The 13,932-nt window shown below is 32.9% G+C and overlaps 1 protein-coding gene across 1 annotated transcript; it reads right to left on the bottom strand.

Moving 5' to 3' along the window:
• Positions 1–5,799: 5,799 nt before the first annotated feature.
• Positions 5,800–9,229, bottom strand: LOC135194166 (facilitated trehalose transporter Tret1-like). Its single transcript, XM_064219120.1, has 3 exons — positions 9,067–9,229; positions 7,500–7,638; positions 5,800–7,248 (listed from the first exon to the last, which is right to left on the bottom strand). Exons 1-3 carry the CDS (start codon positions 9,100–9,102, stop codon positions 5,996–5,998), a joined length of 1,428 nt encoding a protein of 475 aa, XP_064075190.1. The 5' UTR covers positions 9,103–9,229; the 3' UTR covers positions 5,800–5,995.
• Positions 9,230–13,932: the final 4,703 nt, after the last annotated feature.

The following is a 13,932-nucleotide window of genomic DNA, read 5'->3' as shown; positions in this document are numbered from 1 at the left end:
AATCGGTAACTCACGCCCACAGCGATAAGGTGACAATGCCAGACCATCCATTTATCTAAACGTTTGCACGTATATATTATAGAATTATGTCATGTGCATTCGCCCGTGCAATGTGTGCAATGCAGAGCCAACCGAATCTTCGCGATTTTAAAAACCATTACATCAAAGTTTTATGTATCATTTTCCTCGAGATATTTTCGCGAATATCCCGTCGTTTTTTCCCTTGCAAAAACATTCCTAAATATAAACAGCCTTCATAAATGTTAATGCCATAACCAAGGTGTCTGTGTCGTAAAATTTGAATTTTAGGCGTCGCATGCAGAATTACTTTGCCGAAAATTCGATGAGATTATCTGGTTTTTCTGCTATGGATAAATAAGCTTTAAACTTTTTCTTTAAAAAGTCTATTATTGCTTGAATTTGCCGATTATAACCAAGAAATGGTTAGAGCACCGGGTTAGAATATGAAATCTTCAATTTAGATTCCAGATTGAAACCCGGGCAAGCACAATTAATTTTCATATGATTAATTTGTGATTATATAGTATCAAGTCGATGTAGTGTGGTCTGGACGTGGCGAATGACACAGCATGTGCCAATGCCGGTGCTTTGGAGCAGCGTGGTGGAATATGCTTGAAACCATCATATCAAAAGAAAGAAGGTCTTAGACCAGTAATGAAATATTTACATGACCTTACTTTTTAAGCTTAATAATAAAAGCCTTTTTTTTATTTAAATACCTAAAAACACTACAGCAAAATTAAGTTAGTAACAATAAAAAAGTTGTAATAAAAAAAAGTTAATAAAAATAATAAAGTCTTCTATTATGATTTTGGAACAAATTGTTGATTCAATTTTGGGCAAAACTGCCAATAAATATTCAGGATTCGAGGAATAAGGATCCGGAAAAATATTATCAAAGATCACGAAAAAGACAAGATAAATATTTTGGCTGACTAGGATCCGCCACCACTATAATTAGAAACGTGGTTTCCTTCAACATAGGATGATATATGTGTATAAATAAACTAGGCCCGATTTAGCGCGAGTGAAAAAGGATTTCATACCGTGCTATTTTTCAAACAATGAGACATAAATATTCGCTAACCGATTTATTCGCCCGTGCTGCATCGTACACACACCGGGCATTTTTTTCGCGCTTTTATTTAAATGTGTCGTAATATTTCTAAAACTATTGGTTTGAATTGCAGAGGCTTTTTCTTTTAAAAATCACTTGTTCATTTGTTTTCCATCTATTCGATTTTCCTTTGATATTTGTCTTTGAGTTTCAGCAACATGCAAATGTTTAAAATGCCCGTTATTTTGGGATACGAGTGTCGCCTGTGTATGGACCAAATTATAAACGATGTGAACAATGACTATAATAATATTATATCATGACTAAAAAAGTTTATAGGCTTATTTTATTTTTACGGCATCAACCCTTTAACAACAAATTCTTGATTTATTTTTGTAAGTATATTATAAATATTTTTTATACCTTTGGGTATTGAGATTTCAATATTTGTCCCTCTTAATGTTTCTTCTATTTAGAGAAATATGACGCTCTTTTTTATGATGTATGAAATTGATTTTTTTGTTATGCCAGTTGTGTAACAGAAAAATTTGCAAAGTGCAAAGGTAAAGCATCGGTACCAAATATATATATGTAATGTATTGGCGGACGGGCAAATGGGCCACCTGATGGTAAGTGGTCACCACCGCCCATAGATATTGACGCTGTAAGAAATAATAACCATTCAGCCTGTAGTTACACTGTCTCACTCACCCTTCAAACCAAAACATAACAATACTAAGTATTGCTGTTTGGCGGTAGAATATCTGATGAGTGTGGTACGTGCACAAAGCCTTGCCACCATTTAAAAAAGTCCGGTAGTTTTAAAATTATGGAAGATAAACGATGGAGTAAAGTAAATATAAATGTAGAGTTTTGTTAATAATATACTTTTCTTATTTTATATTATTACTATATTACTCTACATGCGCACACACTGATGAAAATGGAATGGAAATACTCGACTTTCATTCCAAATTATTTTTTCCATTTGCTGTTAAAACACTAAGATCCTGGAGTTATGAGCTAAAATCTTTATTAAAACTGTAACACCTCGCCTTATTGCCGCTACTAGTGACAGATTCAAAGGGGGAAATGCTCTAAGCATTCTTGCCGCCAATCAGATCAGATTTAAAAATATTGTACAACAATGAAGTACCACTATATACAAGTATAGCGATATGCGCTCGCTCATACAAGGGAGTTACTAAAGAGGTCATTACTGCATAAAAGACTCGTTTGGGGTGATCAAGGTGCCCAATAAATGATTCAAATAAAAAAATTAATAAAACTCATGTACGTTCGTCCTTGGTGTTATAATTTCGATAATACTTTTATTATATCAGGTGAATTTTATAAATGAGATCAAGTATCTTGAAAACACCCATTAATCGTTATGGTCACGGTCAAACGAATAAGGTGGAGACAAAGCCATTCACAGCTAGTTTTAGATTATTAATCGGGGAATGGAGGACTAGAGCACAGTCTTTGCTAATTAAATGTATTTTATATTACTTAATGTTTTATATAAAATGTAACTTCTAAAATATAATTTCGTGTACTTCGAATTAGACCGTTTGTTTTTGACTATTGTCAAAATTCATATTTAATATAGTTTCTTATTGACTACTTTTTTGTAGGGCTTTGAGCAAGCCTGTCTGCGTAGAGACCAACAGCTCATATATTCTACCACCAAGCAGCAATATTCAGAATTGTTGTATTCCGGTTTGAAGGGGTTATTATTCATGGAAACGTACTAATTGGCACTTAAACTACTCCAAGTATGTTGTACTAAAACCACGTATAAGGGTTTAAAGTCACACGGAACCCTTATAACTAGAAAAACAATAATTGTGGAACGGAAACGCTGGTCTCTCAGAAGAATGTAATAAAGGCAAGATTTTTAATTGTCAACATTTTATCGTGTGGGATGTTATATTAAAAATGTCACACACTATTGTATTGGTAGCTACGAGCTGAGTATTCCTGAAATAATTTTAGTTATGTCAATACTTAAATTAAAAACTCATGTGATAAAAATAATTTGTAATTACTATGAGACTTAATAAAATGATGATAAAAATCATTGACGTAACTTAAATATAAATGGTGAGCTTCATCATTAAATAATCAAATTTTGTTAACCGTGAATGCCGCAGAGCTGAGTGCAATTAATTTTTAAAAGTATATTTGTGTTAACGGCATTCGTTTGATGCAAATTATTGTACTGTTTATGTTCTCATATGTACATAATTGATGAAATTTCATTTTAAAAATAATAAAGTGTCATAAACAATGTCGTCTTAGTTACATAAAAGACAAGTACAGTCATTTATATAAATGAGGAATAGAAATGGACCAGGAATACACCCCTGTGAGACCCCGTACATTTACTAAAACACCGGGAGATCTCTTTCTTTCTTTTAGCACATAAAATAAAAAGTTGATAATGAAGGCAAACCAATGTAAACACATCAATTATTTAGAGTATTGATACTATTTTAGTAATAAAATTAAAGTAAAATAATTTAATAAATAAATGCCTCACTTTTAGCCGCCATCAACCCTAATCAAACTCGATAAAAATAAAATAACGAGGGATATTTTCCAATTAAAAAGTTTTTACCAAATCCGACGACGTGTCCCTCGACACGAACAATCTAAAACTCTCGTCATGATGACATTTTTTAGGATTGAATGGAGAATATAAAATGTATTTAATAACATATAAAATATATATTAATCAATGAAAAGACTTTTGTATTTAATTAAACTAACTAAATAAAACTACTATTCCAACTACTATACGAACAACTTATATCAGAAGTTGCAGCGAGTTTCGGAGAAAGTTTTAGTATTTAAAGGTCTATCGAATGATAAATTACTACATAGCAAGAATTATTATGATTGCGAAATTTTGTGAATTAAACATTTTATATTTCTTTTTTTAATATATATATGCGAACGAGTGGACGACAATTTAACTCATAATAAAAACATAATAAAATTACAGTCGAAGTTAATTCTGTTCTTGACGCGAGGACGTTAAAATTATATAAAAAAAAGCCAATTTATGTCGAAACAAGCCTGTGTGTAGCCTTCAGTTACCTATACATTAGAATTAAAGTTTATTAAGTTTCTAATATACTAGCCAGCTAACAAAGGTTGTATATACGTATATCATTTTGTCATGGCTGGTAGCGATCGAATGGCATAGAAGTTGATATTTTGTTGCGTCTTCTAGTTATGGACAAAATGAAAATGAAAAGTACGTACAATATATCCCCAAGAAGAGGCTTAATTTATCGTACAACTAATAATACAGCCGAAATCATTGTTAATTCTCCAAATCGAATTTTAATTTGATCAAAACCTTTTAACGCAAATATTGTATCCGCATTTTCTTTATAAATTAAAAAAAGAATGTTTAATTATCTTAACTAATTAATCGTAAGCGCTAACAGCCGCTGGAAAAAGAAAGATTAGTTTATCTAAGAAATAAGTAAGACCTTTGAACTCTTTGTGAATAATTAAGACTGCTTAACAAAAGACTAGACTCATTGATTCGGGTACCGTTCTTTTCAGGGCCTAGAGTAACTGATATAATATTTTATTTTAAAAATTGTCTGACCGGAATAACTTTATTATACACAAATGCAGAAAGCTCTCATGTCAATAACAAATTTTAAAAACAAAAAAAAACAGCACTTTATTTTTTTTTTTATTTATATAGTACTCAGTAAACTTAAGTTCGGTGGAAGGGCTGTTAAGTGTGGGTATATGCTTGCGACTGATGTTCAATCGGCGGCTTTTCATATCCAACTTACCAAGCGATGGATTACGAAACACAAATAATAAAATAGATAAAATAAGCTCATGAGAATACAGCGGTACTCGTGCAATTTCAACCGATTCGATCTTTTCATATAGGTAATAGGTAAACACAAAATAAAGGAATATTTTATAAGTCAACAGTGTTTATTACTACAGTATATTTCATTCATCTTAACGTATTACAATAATCCTAGGTGATTATCATTTATATTTCTTAAAAAAATCATACATAAAAAAACAATATATTCGATACGTATAATATTGTACCCAACGAAATCGTATAAACATTATATCATGTCAGATTACACAAATAAAACATATTTTTGTTTATATAAAATGTGTTAGGACTTTGTGCAAGCCCTGTCTGGGTAGGTAGCACCAGATACTACTTATACACCTTATAATACATATTTCTGTACCGTTTTCAATGATTAGTGATTAATCACGAAACATATCAAGTGATTAGCAAATCACTAAAGATGACTTAAAATTAAATCGTTATAACTGATAGTCAACATCTTGCTATAACTAAAGACTGATTTCGAAATATATCTTAGATCAGTTTTACTAGTAGATAAATAAGATAAAAGATCAAAACATAATAAATATATAATTAAAATAAAATATTATGATAATGTCTTGATCGGCTTCTGTCACGGTGTAAATATTCCACTCAGAATTTCCAAACGAGCAGATGACATGTGATATGACGTCATCAAGTGTAGCGGCACTTTACTTATCTTCTGTACTTCCATGTGACGGCAAATTTAGTTCAGACGTAGTACCCCATTTTCTTTCTAAGTCACGGAGTTGCTATCATTGCGAACTTTTTATTAGCCTGATTCGGGGCTTGAACGAAGGACCTTAGTATTTGTACCCTTATACGCTAGCAAACAGATCAACGAGCTAGTCAAATATATATTTACATATTAAAACAAATGCTATAAATAAATGACCATGATAAGATGTTACGTATGTTACGTAAGAGACGAAGGAGATCTTTTGAAAAAATTGTAACTTTCCGTTCTTTTAATATATTTCTAGAGTTTAACCTTTTTATATTCAGCCTAAACTATTTATCATTACTCATGACATCAAAGGCTCATCTTTTAAAAATACAGAAGACTTATTTCCCTTAATTTCATTTTCTATTTCTTGCAAAGTCTTATCTTTAGTTTCATTTAGAACAAAATATAAAATAACCAAACCAGCTATCACACATATGCCGTAAATGCCAAACGTACCCACAATACCTGTTTTGTCCATCATCAATGGAGTTAATTTCATGACAAGGGCATACAGAATCGTAAAAACTATGCCAGTCGTACATGCTCCGGTACCTTTATGTTCTAATGGTAATATTTCCCCGATTATTGCAAAACAAACTGGAACAACACCAGCATTAACAATGAAAACATTCAAAAGTATTATAAAAGGTGTTAACCAGAAATAAATATAAATATTGTAGTTTGATTCCAAAAATGTGAGAAAACTTGTTAGAAACATTAAAAATACTGATAATATTCCTGCTGTAAACAGTATTGTTCTTCTTTTAAAACATCTTATAATGAAACAAGAAGTTGATAGCGCGACCAATGTTAAAACGTCAGCGCCAATAGTACAGTACACAGCGATAGACTTATCTCTAGTTATTTCTATCAAAATTTCGACAATATAAGCAAGCATGTAATATCTACCACACGCATCAATAATCATCGTTAGAACGGATACGATTAAGAAAGATCTGAGAAAATCCCTTTGCATGAGTTTCTTAAAAAACGCTACCAATTTGTCCTTTTTGGTATTTTTATCCTTCTGCCGTCTATCATGTTGCGCTGCTATTATTTCTTCCAAATCTTTCCTATTCTTCGGAGTGTCACCATGCAACCAATTGTAGGATGCACTGCACTCTTCATACCTCCCCTTCATCGCCAGAAAAGCTGGACTTTCAGGCCATAAACAGGTTAATATAATTGAAACGATTTGAGGTATGATCGCAAATACCGCAATTTGTCTCCAAGTCCAATATGAAGCCATGGAGTGACACATGAGCGAACCTATCGCAACCGAAGCTTTTTTTAGTGTTATGAAATATCCTCTTCTTTTTGGGTGAGAATACTCTCCAAGTACAATAGCTGTTATATAAACTCCGCATAATGACATTCCTTGAATAATTCTGGCAGCGTATAGTGCAGATATACTGTTCGCGAGGGCAAACACGAAAAAACCAATACTAACTAAGATGTTCATGCTGAAGAAGGCGAATTTACGCCCAAATATTTGCATAAGTGGTGGAATTATACAAAATCCGATGACTCCGGAAAATCCATGACTCGCGGCTGTAAGAAATAAAAAATATTGTATGTGTCTGAATAAAAACATATCGGGGGAGTGGTTTTAGATTTTAAGTTACAAATTAAATGTAAAGTGGACCATGTATACTTTATACATAAGACTTATTTCGGCTTGGTGTTATTTGTATATCGTAAATATAATCAGAGGATCAATTCACAAACGACGAAGATATCGTGTGACATAAATACAAAAATCCCCTGAGTCTTAAACCTATTCGGTATAAGTAAATACTTACCAATCCAAGAAGCTTCGTCTGGTGTGACAGAGATTTCAGTGCTACTAGGAGATAAGATACTAGGATTCAAGACAGCCGGGAACGACAACATCAAACCAGTTCCAATGGAGTGCGTGCAGTCCGCCATGAGGACTAAGCTCTGAAATAATATATAATCTATTCATATATTGTTTAGTATTATTTTCATTCACTTTGAATTTCTAACAATATGACGTCAAGATACGGGACATAATCAGTCCCGCGGAGGCTTAAACTCTCACTAAAGACGGTAGCATATTTTAACAGTTAATTCGATAAGTTTCTGAAAGTTAAATTCTCTTCCATGATTTAAATTGTAAAACAGCATTTTTGAATGAAGTAAGTAGAACAATGTAACCATTAAATGTCGCAGCTCCATTTGAATTTTGGCGGTGCGTACACCCCCTGCCTCGAAAAGTACGTAAAGCCAACGTACGTACGCCTTTGGGCCTTTGGATTTAAATTTAGACAGCCTTAACGGACTCTAGCTAACTACGCTTTTTTCCTTTTTTGAATAGGCAGATAGATAACCAATTTCTTATCATACGTATACTTGATTTTGATTTTTTTTTTCTTGAAGTATTTAACAGAATAACCAATAATACCTTTAAGATTGCATTACAGATCGCATAATAAAAATACTAATATCTGTCTCGGATTTACTTGCACTGTTAATCTCAACGAATGAGACAGAAATGCAATTAACGTTTGTATTAGACTTGTCTACAGTTTGGCGATTAAAAAGCTGAAGTTTTTCTATCTCGCTCAACTACGCTATCAGGGAAGGGTATTAGCGCCAGCGTCTTTGATGTAATGTCATATACCAGCTTATTAGATACTGTATTTCTTTTTACTTTTTACACATTTATACACTTTTTACCACTGCTGGGCTAAGACTAAGAGGTGTGGAGCATATTCCACCACCCACCACCCATGTGGCAGAATTTTGTTTCGAAAATTAGATCCATGCAGGTTTCCTCACGATGTTTTCCTACACCGTCGAGCAAGAGACGAATTATAAACACAAATTAAGCACATGAAAATTCAGTGGTGCTTGCCTAGGTTTGAACCCGTAATCATCGGTTAAGATGCACACGATCTAACCACTGGGCCATCTCGGCATTCTCGAATACTATATATTTATTATTATTTGTATATTTCTGTAATTGTATACTTAGTTGAAAACTAAGAATTATCTAACTATATTTATTAACTAATTCGTTTTGTTCGCTTATTTTTCAATTTGTTCGCTTGTTAAAGTAGAGTAAATAATTACGAAACGGATAACCGTTTCACCATTTAACCGGAAAAATATACAATATAGTAAACGCACAAAAAAGAGTACAAGGGGCGTACGATTATATGAATATATAATCCTATAAATTATCTTAGAATTCCGTTAATATATTATATTAGATAAATATATTGTTGGGTAAAACCTTTATTTTAACAGTACGAAGTCAGTTTAATAAATACTCTTTTTTATTCTCTTTCTCCGAGCAGACAAATGGAGCATCTTTACTATTACGAATATTAAAAAAAAACTTACCTGCCGCCAAAAATAAATATCACCAACGCAGTTCATTTCAAGTTACGAAATTTAAACATTTGTTGTTAAAATAAACAATTAAATAAGTACTTCCATTAAGCAATAATTGTACAATGTCTTTTCGCTTTCAAATATTTTTTATCTTTAATGTAAATTAACAAACTAAAACATTATGCAGAGTTTTATCGCCTTAACGTTAGGCTGTGTGTTTAAGTATTGATTCGGTCAATTATTATTAAAAAAAAACAAACTTCACAATCAAGTTTACTGTTAGAATAATTTTCAGATCAATCTAATTAAAATATATTTTTGAATATAGAACAATTGTTTCGTCAGTTCACAAATGTTACCATAAAATAACTGAATTTGCTATCATGGTTCTCCAAATTTATATAATCAAATTTGTTTTTATTTTATTTGAATTATGAATTGTACATAATTAGAAAGTATAGCCTTCAATTTGTTGTATGTTCCTCTTTTAAATAAAACAGAATCACGCATGAATTAAAAGTATATCCGTGTGTTTATTTTTATATTGGTTAAAAGTAAATTTTCTTCTAACATCAGCGCGTTAAATGTGGCTGACATTGATAAAGTTTTTGAAAATAATGTAACTCGAACTAAAACAAACCTGTACACTTTTTTGGTATAGTTGGTAGACGACCAGGAGAATCAACTGATGGAAAGTGATTGTTACCATCCGTGAAGATCTGCAGCACCGAAAGGCATGCAGTGTATTGCCAGCCTTTAAGATATGAGTAGGTTCCTGTCTTAAATATTCCCAAGTAGTTTCGGGTCAGAAAAATCGCCGCCGAAAGCTGGTTCCTCAGAGTGGCTGTGCAAGGCAGAAGGTTGTCGAAAGTGTAGCTGCCTAATCACGGGGGACCGAGGGAATAAGTTCGCTGTCTCTAGGTTGGCGTCGTGCGATCAATGGCTCGATCGATCGGGAAGTGGTCACCACCGATAATAAACATTGGCGCTTTAAGAAATCTTAACCATTCCTTACATCACCAATACGCCACCAATATTGGGAGCTAAGATATTGTATCCATTACACCTGAATATCTGATGAGTGGGTGGTACCTATCCACCCAGGCTTGCATTGCAGGCTTCCCTTCGAGTAAAACTGGATTTTATAATTATAAGTTGCATCTATTCCTATTCTAAACATAAATTAATATGTTTTTGCTCAAACTGTGTATACTGCACTTCGTATTTAATGCAGGTATTCTGATTTACATAAATTTTCTGCCACAGAATTAGAAATATTTGCGGTCAGATTTTTCTGGTACATAAAATTACTCTTTATTACATTGAGAAGGTCACAGATAAGTTGCATATTGACGAATTCGATCAATGCATCGGTTGTAACTTGTCTAGGTGCGAATTGCCGAGTTATATGTCACGTGAACCCAGATTGACGGACTTAAGATTGTTTTTTATAAAATTTAGTGAAAATATATGTAAAATTCTTCGTCATCACTATTACTTGGCGGCTTTGTGCAAGCCACAAGGGTAGGTAACCACCCATTCATCAGATATTCTATCGCCAAACAACAGTACTCAATATTGTTGTGTTCCGGTTTGTAGTTAGTTCCCAAGGTTGTTGGCGCATTGGTGATGTAAGGAATGGTTAATATTTCTTATAGCGTCATTGTCTATGGGCGGTGGTGACCACTTACCATCAGGTGGCCCGTTTGCTCACCCGCCTACCTATATTATAAAAAAAAAAAACTTTTGTGCCATGACTGCTGTAAAAAGTGGACCAATGGTCACTTCCTAATAGGCTTATCTTCCTAGTAAGAATTAAAAAGCAAAAATATAATGAAAAAACAAAACTTTATCACAAATTAATAACAAATTAATTTTATAGATCTGGTTGCCTCTTTTGGTGTGAGCTGCATTTTTCGGCCTTCTTAATCATAAGGAAATTAAGTAAGTATAAGTTATTGCAAGGGTCGCTGTTTCATTACTATAAAAAAATTTATTAAACTGCAATAAAATATTTAATATATCACGATATATTCAAAAATCAAATACATTTTAACTAAATTGTTGTCGTTTATATTTTATTTAGTTTATGTTTTGATTAAAAACAGGATTGTTTTAAGTATTATTATAGATCTGTATTTCATATATATTATTTGAAGTATTAGGGCAGTCGTCATACGTATTTTTCTCATTTCAAGTTTGCAAACGAAGTTGAATCGGGCGAAAAGTGCAAGACAGAATCAGTGAGCCGCACGAATTTGATAAGATACCTGAGTTTTCTTAGCTGTAACTCGGAAATTATTATTTTCATATCTCGTTAGCCGAAGGAATACAGATAAACAAATCTCAGTTTTACATACGCCATGCGATTTACTAATAGCTCTGCTGTAATGCAATATAAAAAGTTATTGATTTACATACTTTTATTTATAATTAGCTGTGCCCGCGACTTCGTGCGCGTTGTTTGAATTTAAGTTATATGGATATCGTAGCGTGATTTTATTTTTATTCCATATATAATTCTAAAATAAAAGTAGCCTAAGTTAGTCCTTATTACTTGTAAAAAATATTATTTTGGTATGTACCGTGTAAACATACATATGCATTTAGTAAAAATGGGTTATTTTAATATTACAAACAGAAACTCCAATTTTATTATGTATATAACTATATGTATGTATATAATGTATAGATACAATACTATACCACTTAACTTAAAATATACATTTTACTTCCAAAGATTGGAAGACAACTTCATCGACATCATAACGCGATTCTCTCGAATACTTAATGAAGACCAGACATTGTTTCTGATATCGGCCAATGATGTCACGTCAATTTGTTGTTGCTGGAGTTGTTTATTTGTACTAACTTCTCTTGTGTTTGGAAAAGCCGGTATCAAGATATCGGAATAAAAAATAGATATGTCGGGAGTTAAGTTGGTTCGCTAATTATTATGTTTTTTTTTTATGATATCGATAGGCGGACGAGCAAATGGGTCGCCTGATGGTAACTGGTCTCCACCGCCCATAGACAATGGCGTTGTATATTAACCATTCCTTACATCACCAATGCGCCACCAACCTTGGGAACTAAGATGTTACGTCCCTTGTGCCTGTAGTTACACTGGCTCACTTACCCTTCAAACCGGAACACAACAATACTGAGTACTGCTGTTTGGCGGTAGAATATCTGATGAGTGGGTGGTACCTACCCAGACGGGCTTGCACAAAGCCCTACCACCAAGTGTATCAAATAACAGACACAGTTAAATAAATTGACAACGTTTGAGAATATTTAAATGACAAGTACAATGCACTAGAACAATAACAAAATATTATTTTAAATAATATTATATAAAGGAGAATACAATTGAAAGGGAGGAAAATGTCGCCTGGTTTTTAATTACGTGACGAGTTCTGCCAGTTCACTCTGCTGTAAGTCGCGTATAAGAAAATCGCTCTAGAAATATTGGGCTTCAAATTCAAAAATTGTCAGTAGCGCCGCTCTTTAGGGGGCCCTCGGCTAACACTGCTTAGGGGCCGACCTAAGATATAATTGAACGTAGACTTGAATTAAGTTAATTGCAGGACACGCAGGGCCGTAAACCATACGATCTGTTTAATTTAATAAAGTTATGTATTCTTTGAATCAACGGGGCCCTGGGCTGAACCCCAAAAAGCCATATGGTATATATACCATATCCGGCCCTGTCTAAAGGATTAGTAGTGCTAGGTACACTGTCGCAGGTTTGCACACGCATGTAAACTGTGCAAGCGTTTTCAATAATTAAAGAAATCGAATTAATAAACTTACAATTAAACAGTGTGTGTACGGCTTTGTAAATAATTTTATTTAAATTAGAATTTAATGATATTCCAAAAGTAATGAAATAATTTACTTTATTTAAGTTTTCCTCGATAATATGATTCAACATATTTTACATATACGTACATGTTATCATACCTTGTTGGGAATTTGTATTCAAATAAATTCTTATATGTTACATATGTTTAGTATGTATCCCATATTTTGTTTGCCAGATTAAATATTAATTTAATAAAAAGTTTTTATATAACTGGCAATTATGAAACTATGTTTGTTATGTTAGGACGTAATCTTGCGATTCAATTTTAACATATATTTTCAACTGATTGAGCTGAATTTTTATACACACGTTTGACAATACATGATTAGCTGTTTAACAACATTTTAAATCCAACATGGCGGAACAACCAAGATGGCGCACTTATCATTTTTAAATCACTTCTACAATATGGGTATCAAATAAAATAATTCGAAAAATAAAGTGACGTCACTCTCAATCCAATATGGCGGACTTCTAAAGAAGTGGTTTTAGTTTTTTATGCTTTAGTACAATGGGTATTAAATGAAAGGACTCGCTGATAATACGAATCCGAGTCTGAAATTTTGGTGTACTAGTATTTTTTTAATTCTCGATTATGATACTAAGGCCGAATTGTTCGACTTTGTAACATCGGTTGGTTAACTTTGACTTGTGTAATTTGTCGAGGTAAACGTCAACAGCATTGTTACAAACCAATGCAGTTGACCCTTAGAATACAAACTTAGTTACAAAACGCTTAGGATACAAATCCTGTCTAGGAGAAGCATAATTCCAAAATCAAACCAGGAACTGTGTTTCGTGAGCAACAAGCTTCAATCTGAAATAAATGCCGCATTCCTGTTGACACCCAAGTCAAGGTGAGACGTGCTGAAGTCTGAGTGGTAGACTGTCCGAATTTAACCGCCGAACGATCTTGAAACAATGATGCGTTGAATGAGATCAACAGACTGAGAAACCAGTCCGACGATAACTATAACGTCAAAAATAAATTGAGAGTAAAAACTTTT

Source organism: Vanessa tameamea, chromosome 26, assembly GCF_037043105.1.
Source record: "Vanessa tameamea isolate UH-Manoa-2023 chromosome 26, ilVanTame1 primary haplotype, whole genome shotgun sequence".
Classification (NCBI taxonomy): Eukaryota; Metazoa; Arthropoda; class Insecta; order Lepidoptera; family Nymphalidae; genus Vanessa; species Vanessa tameamea.
The sequence above is the reverse complement of the archived record's forward strand: the minus strand, read 5'-3'. Positions and strand labels throughout refer to the sequence as shown.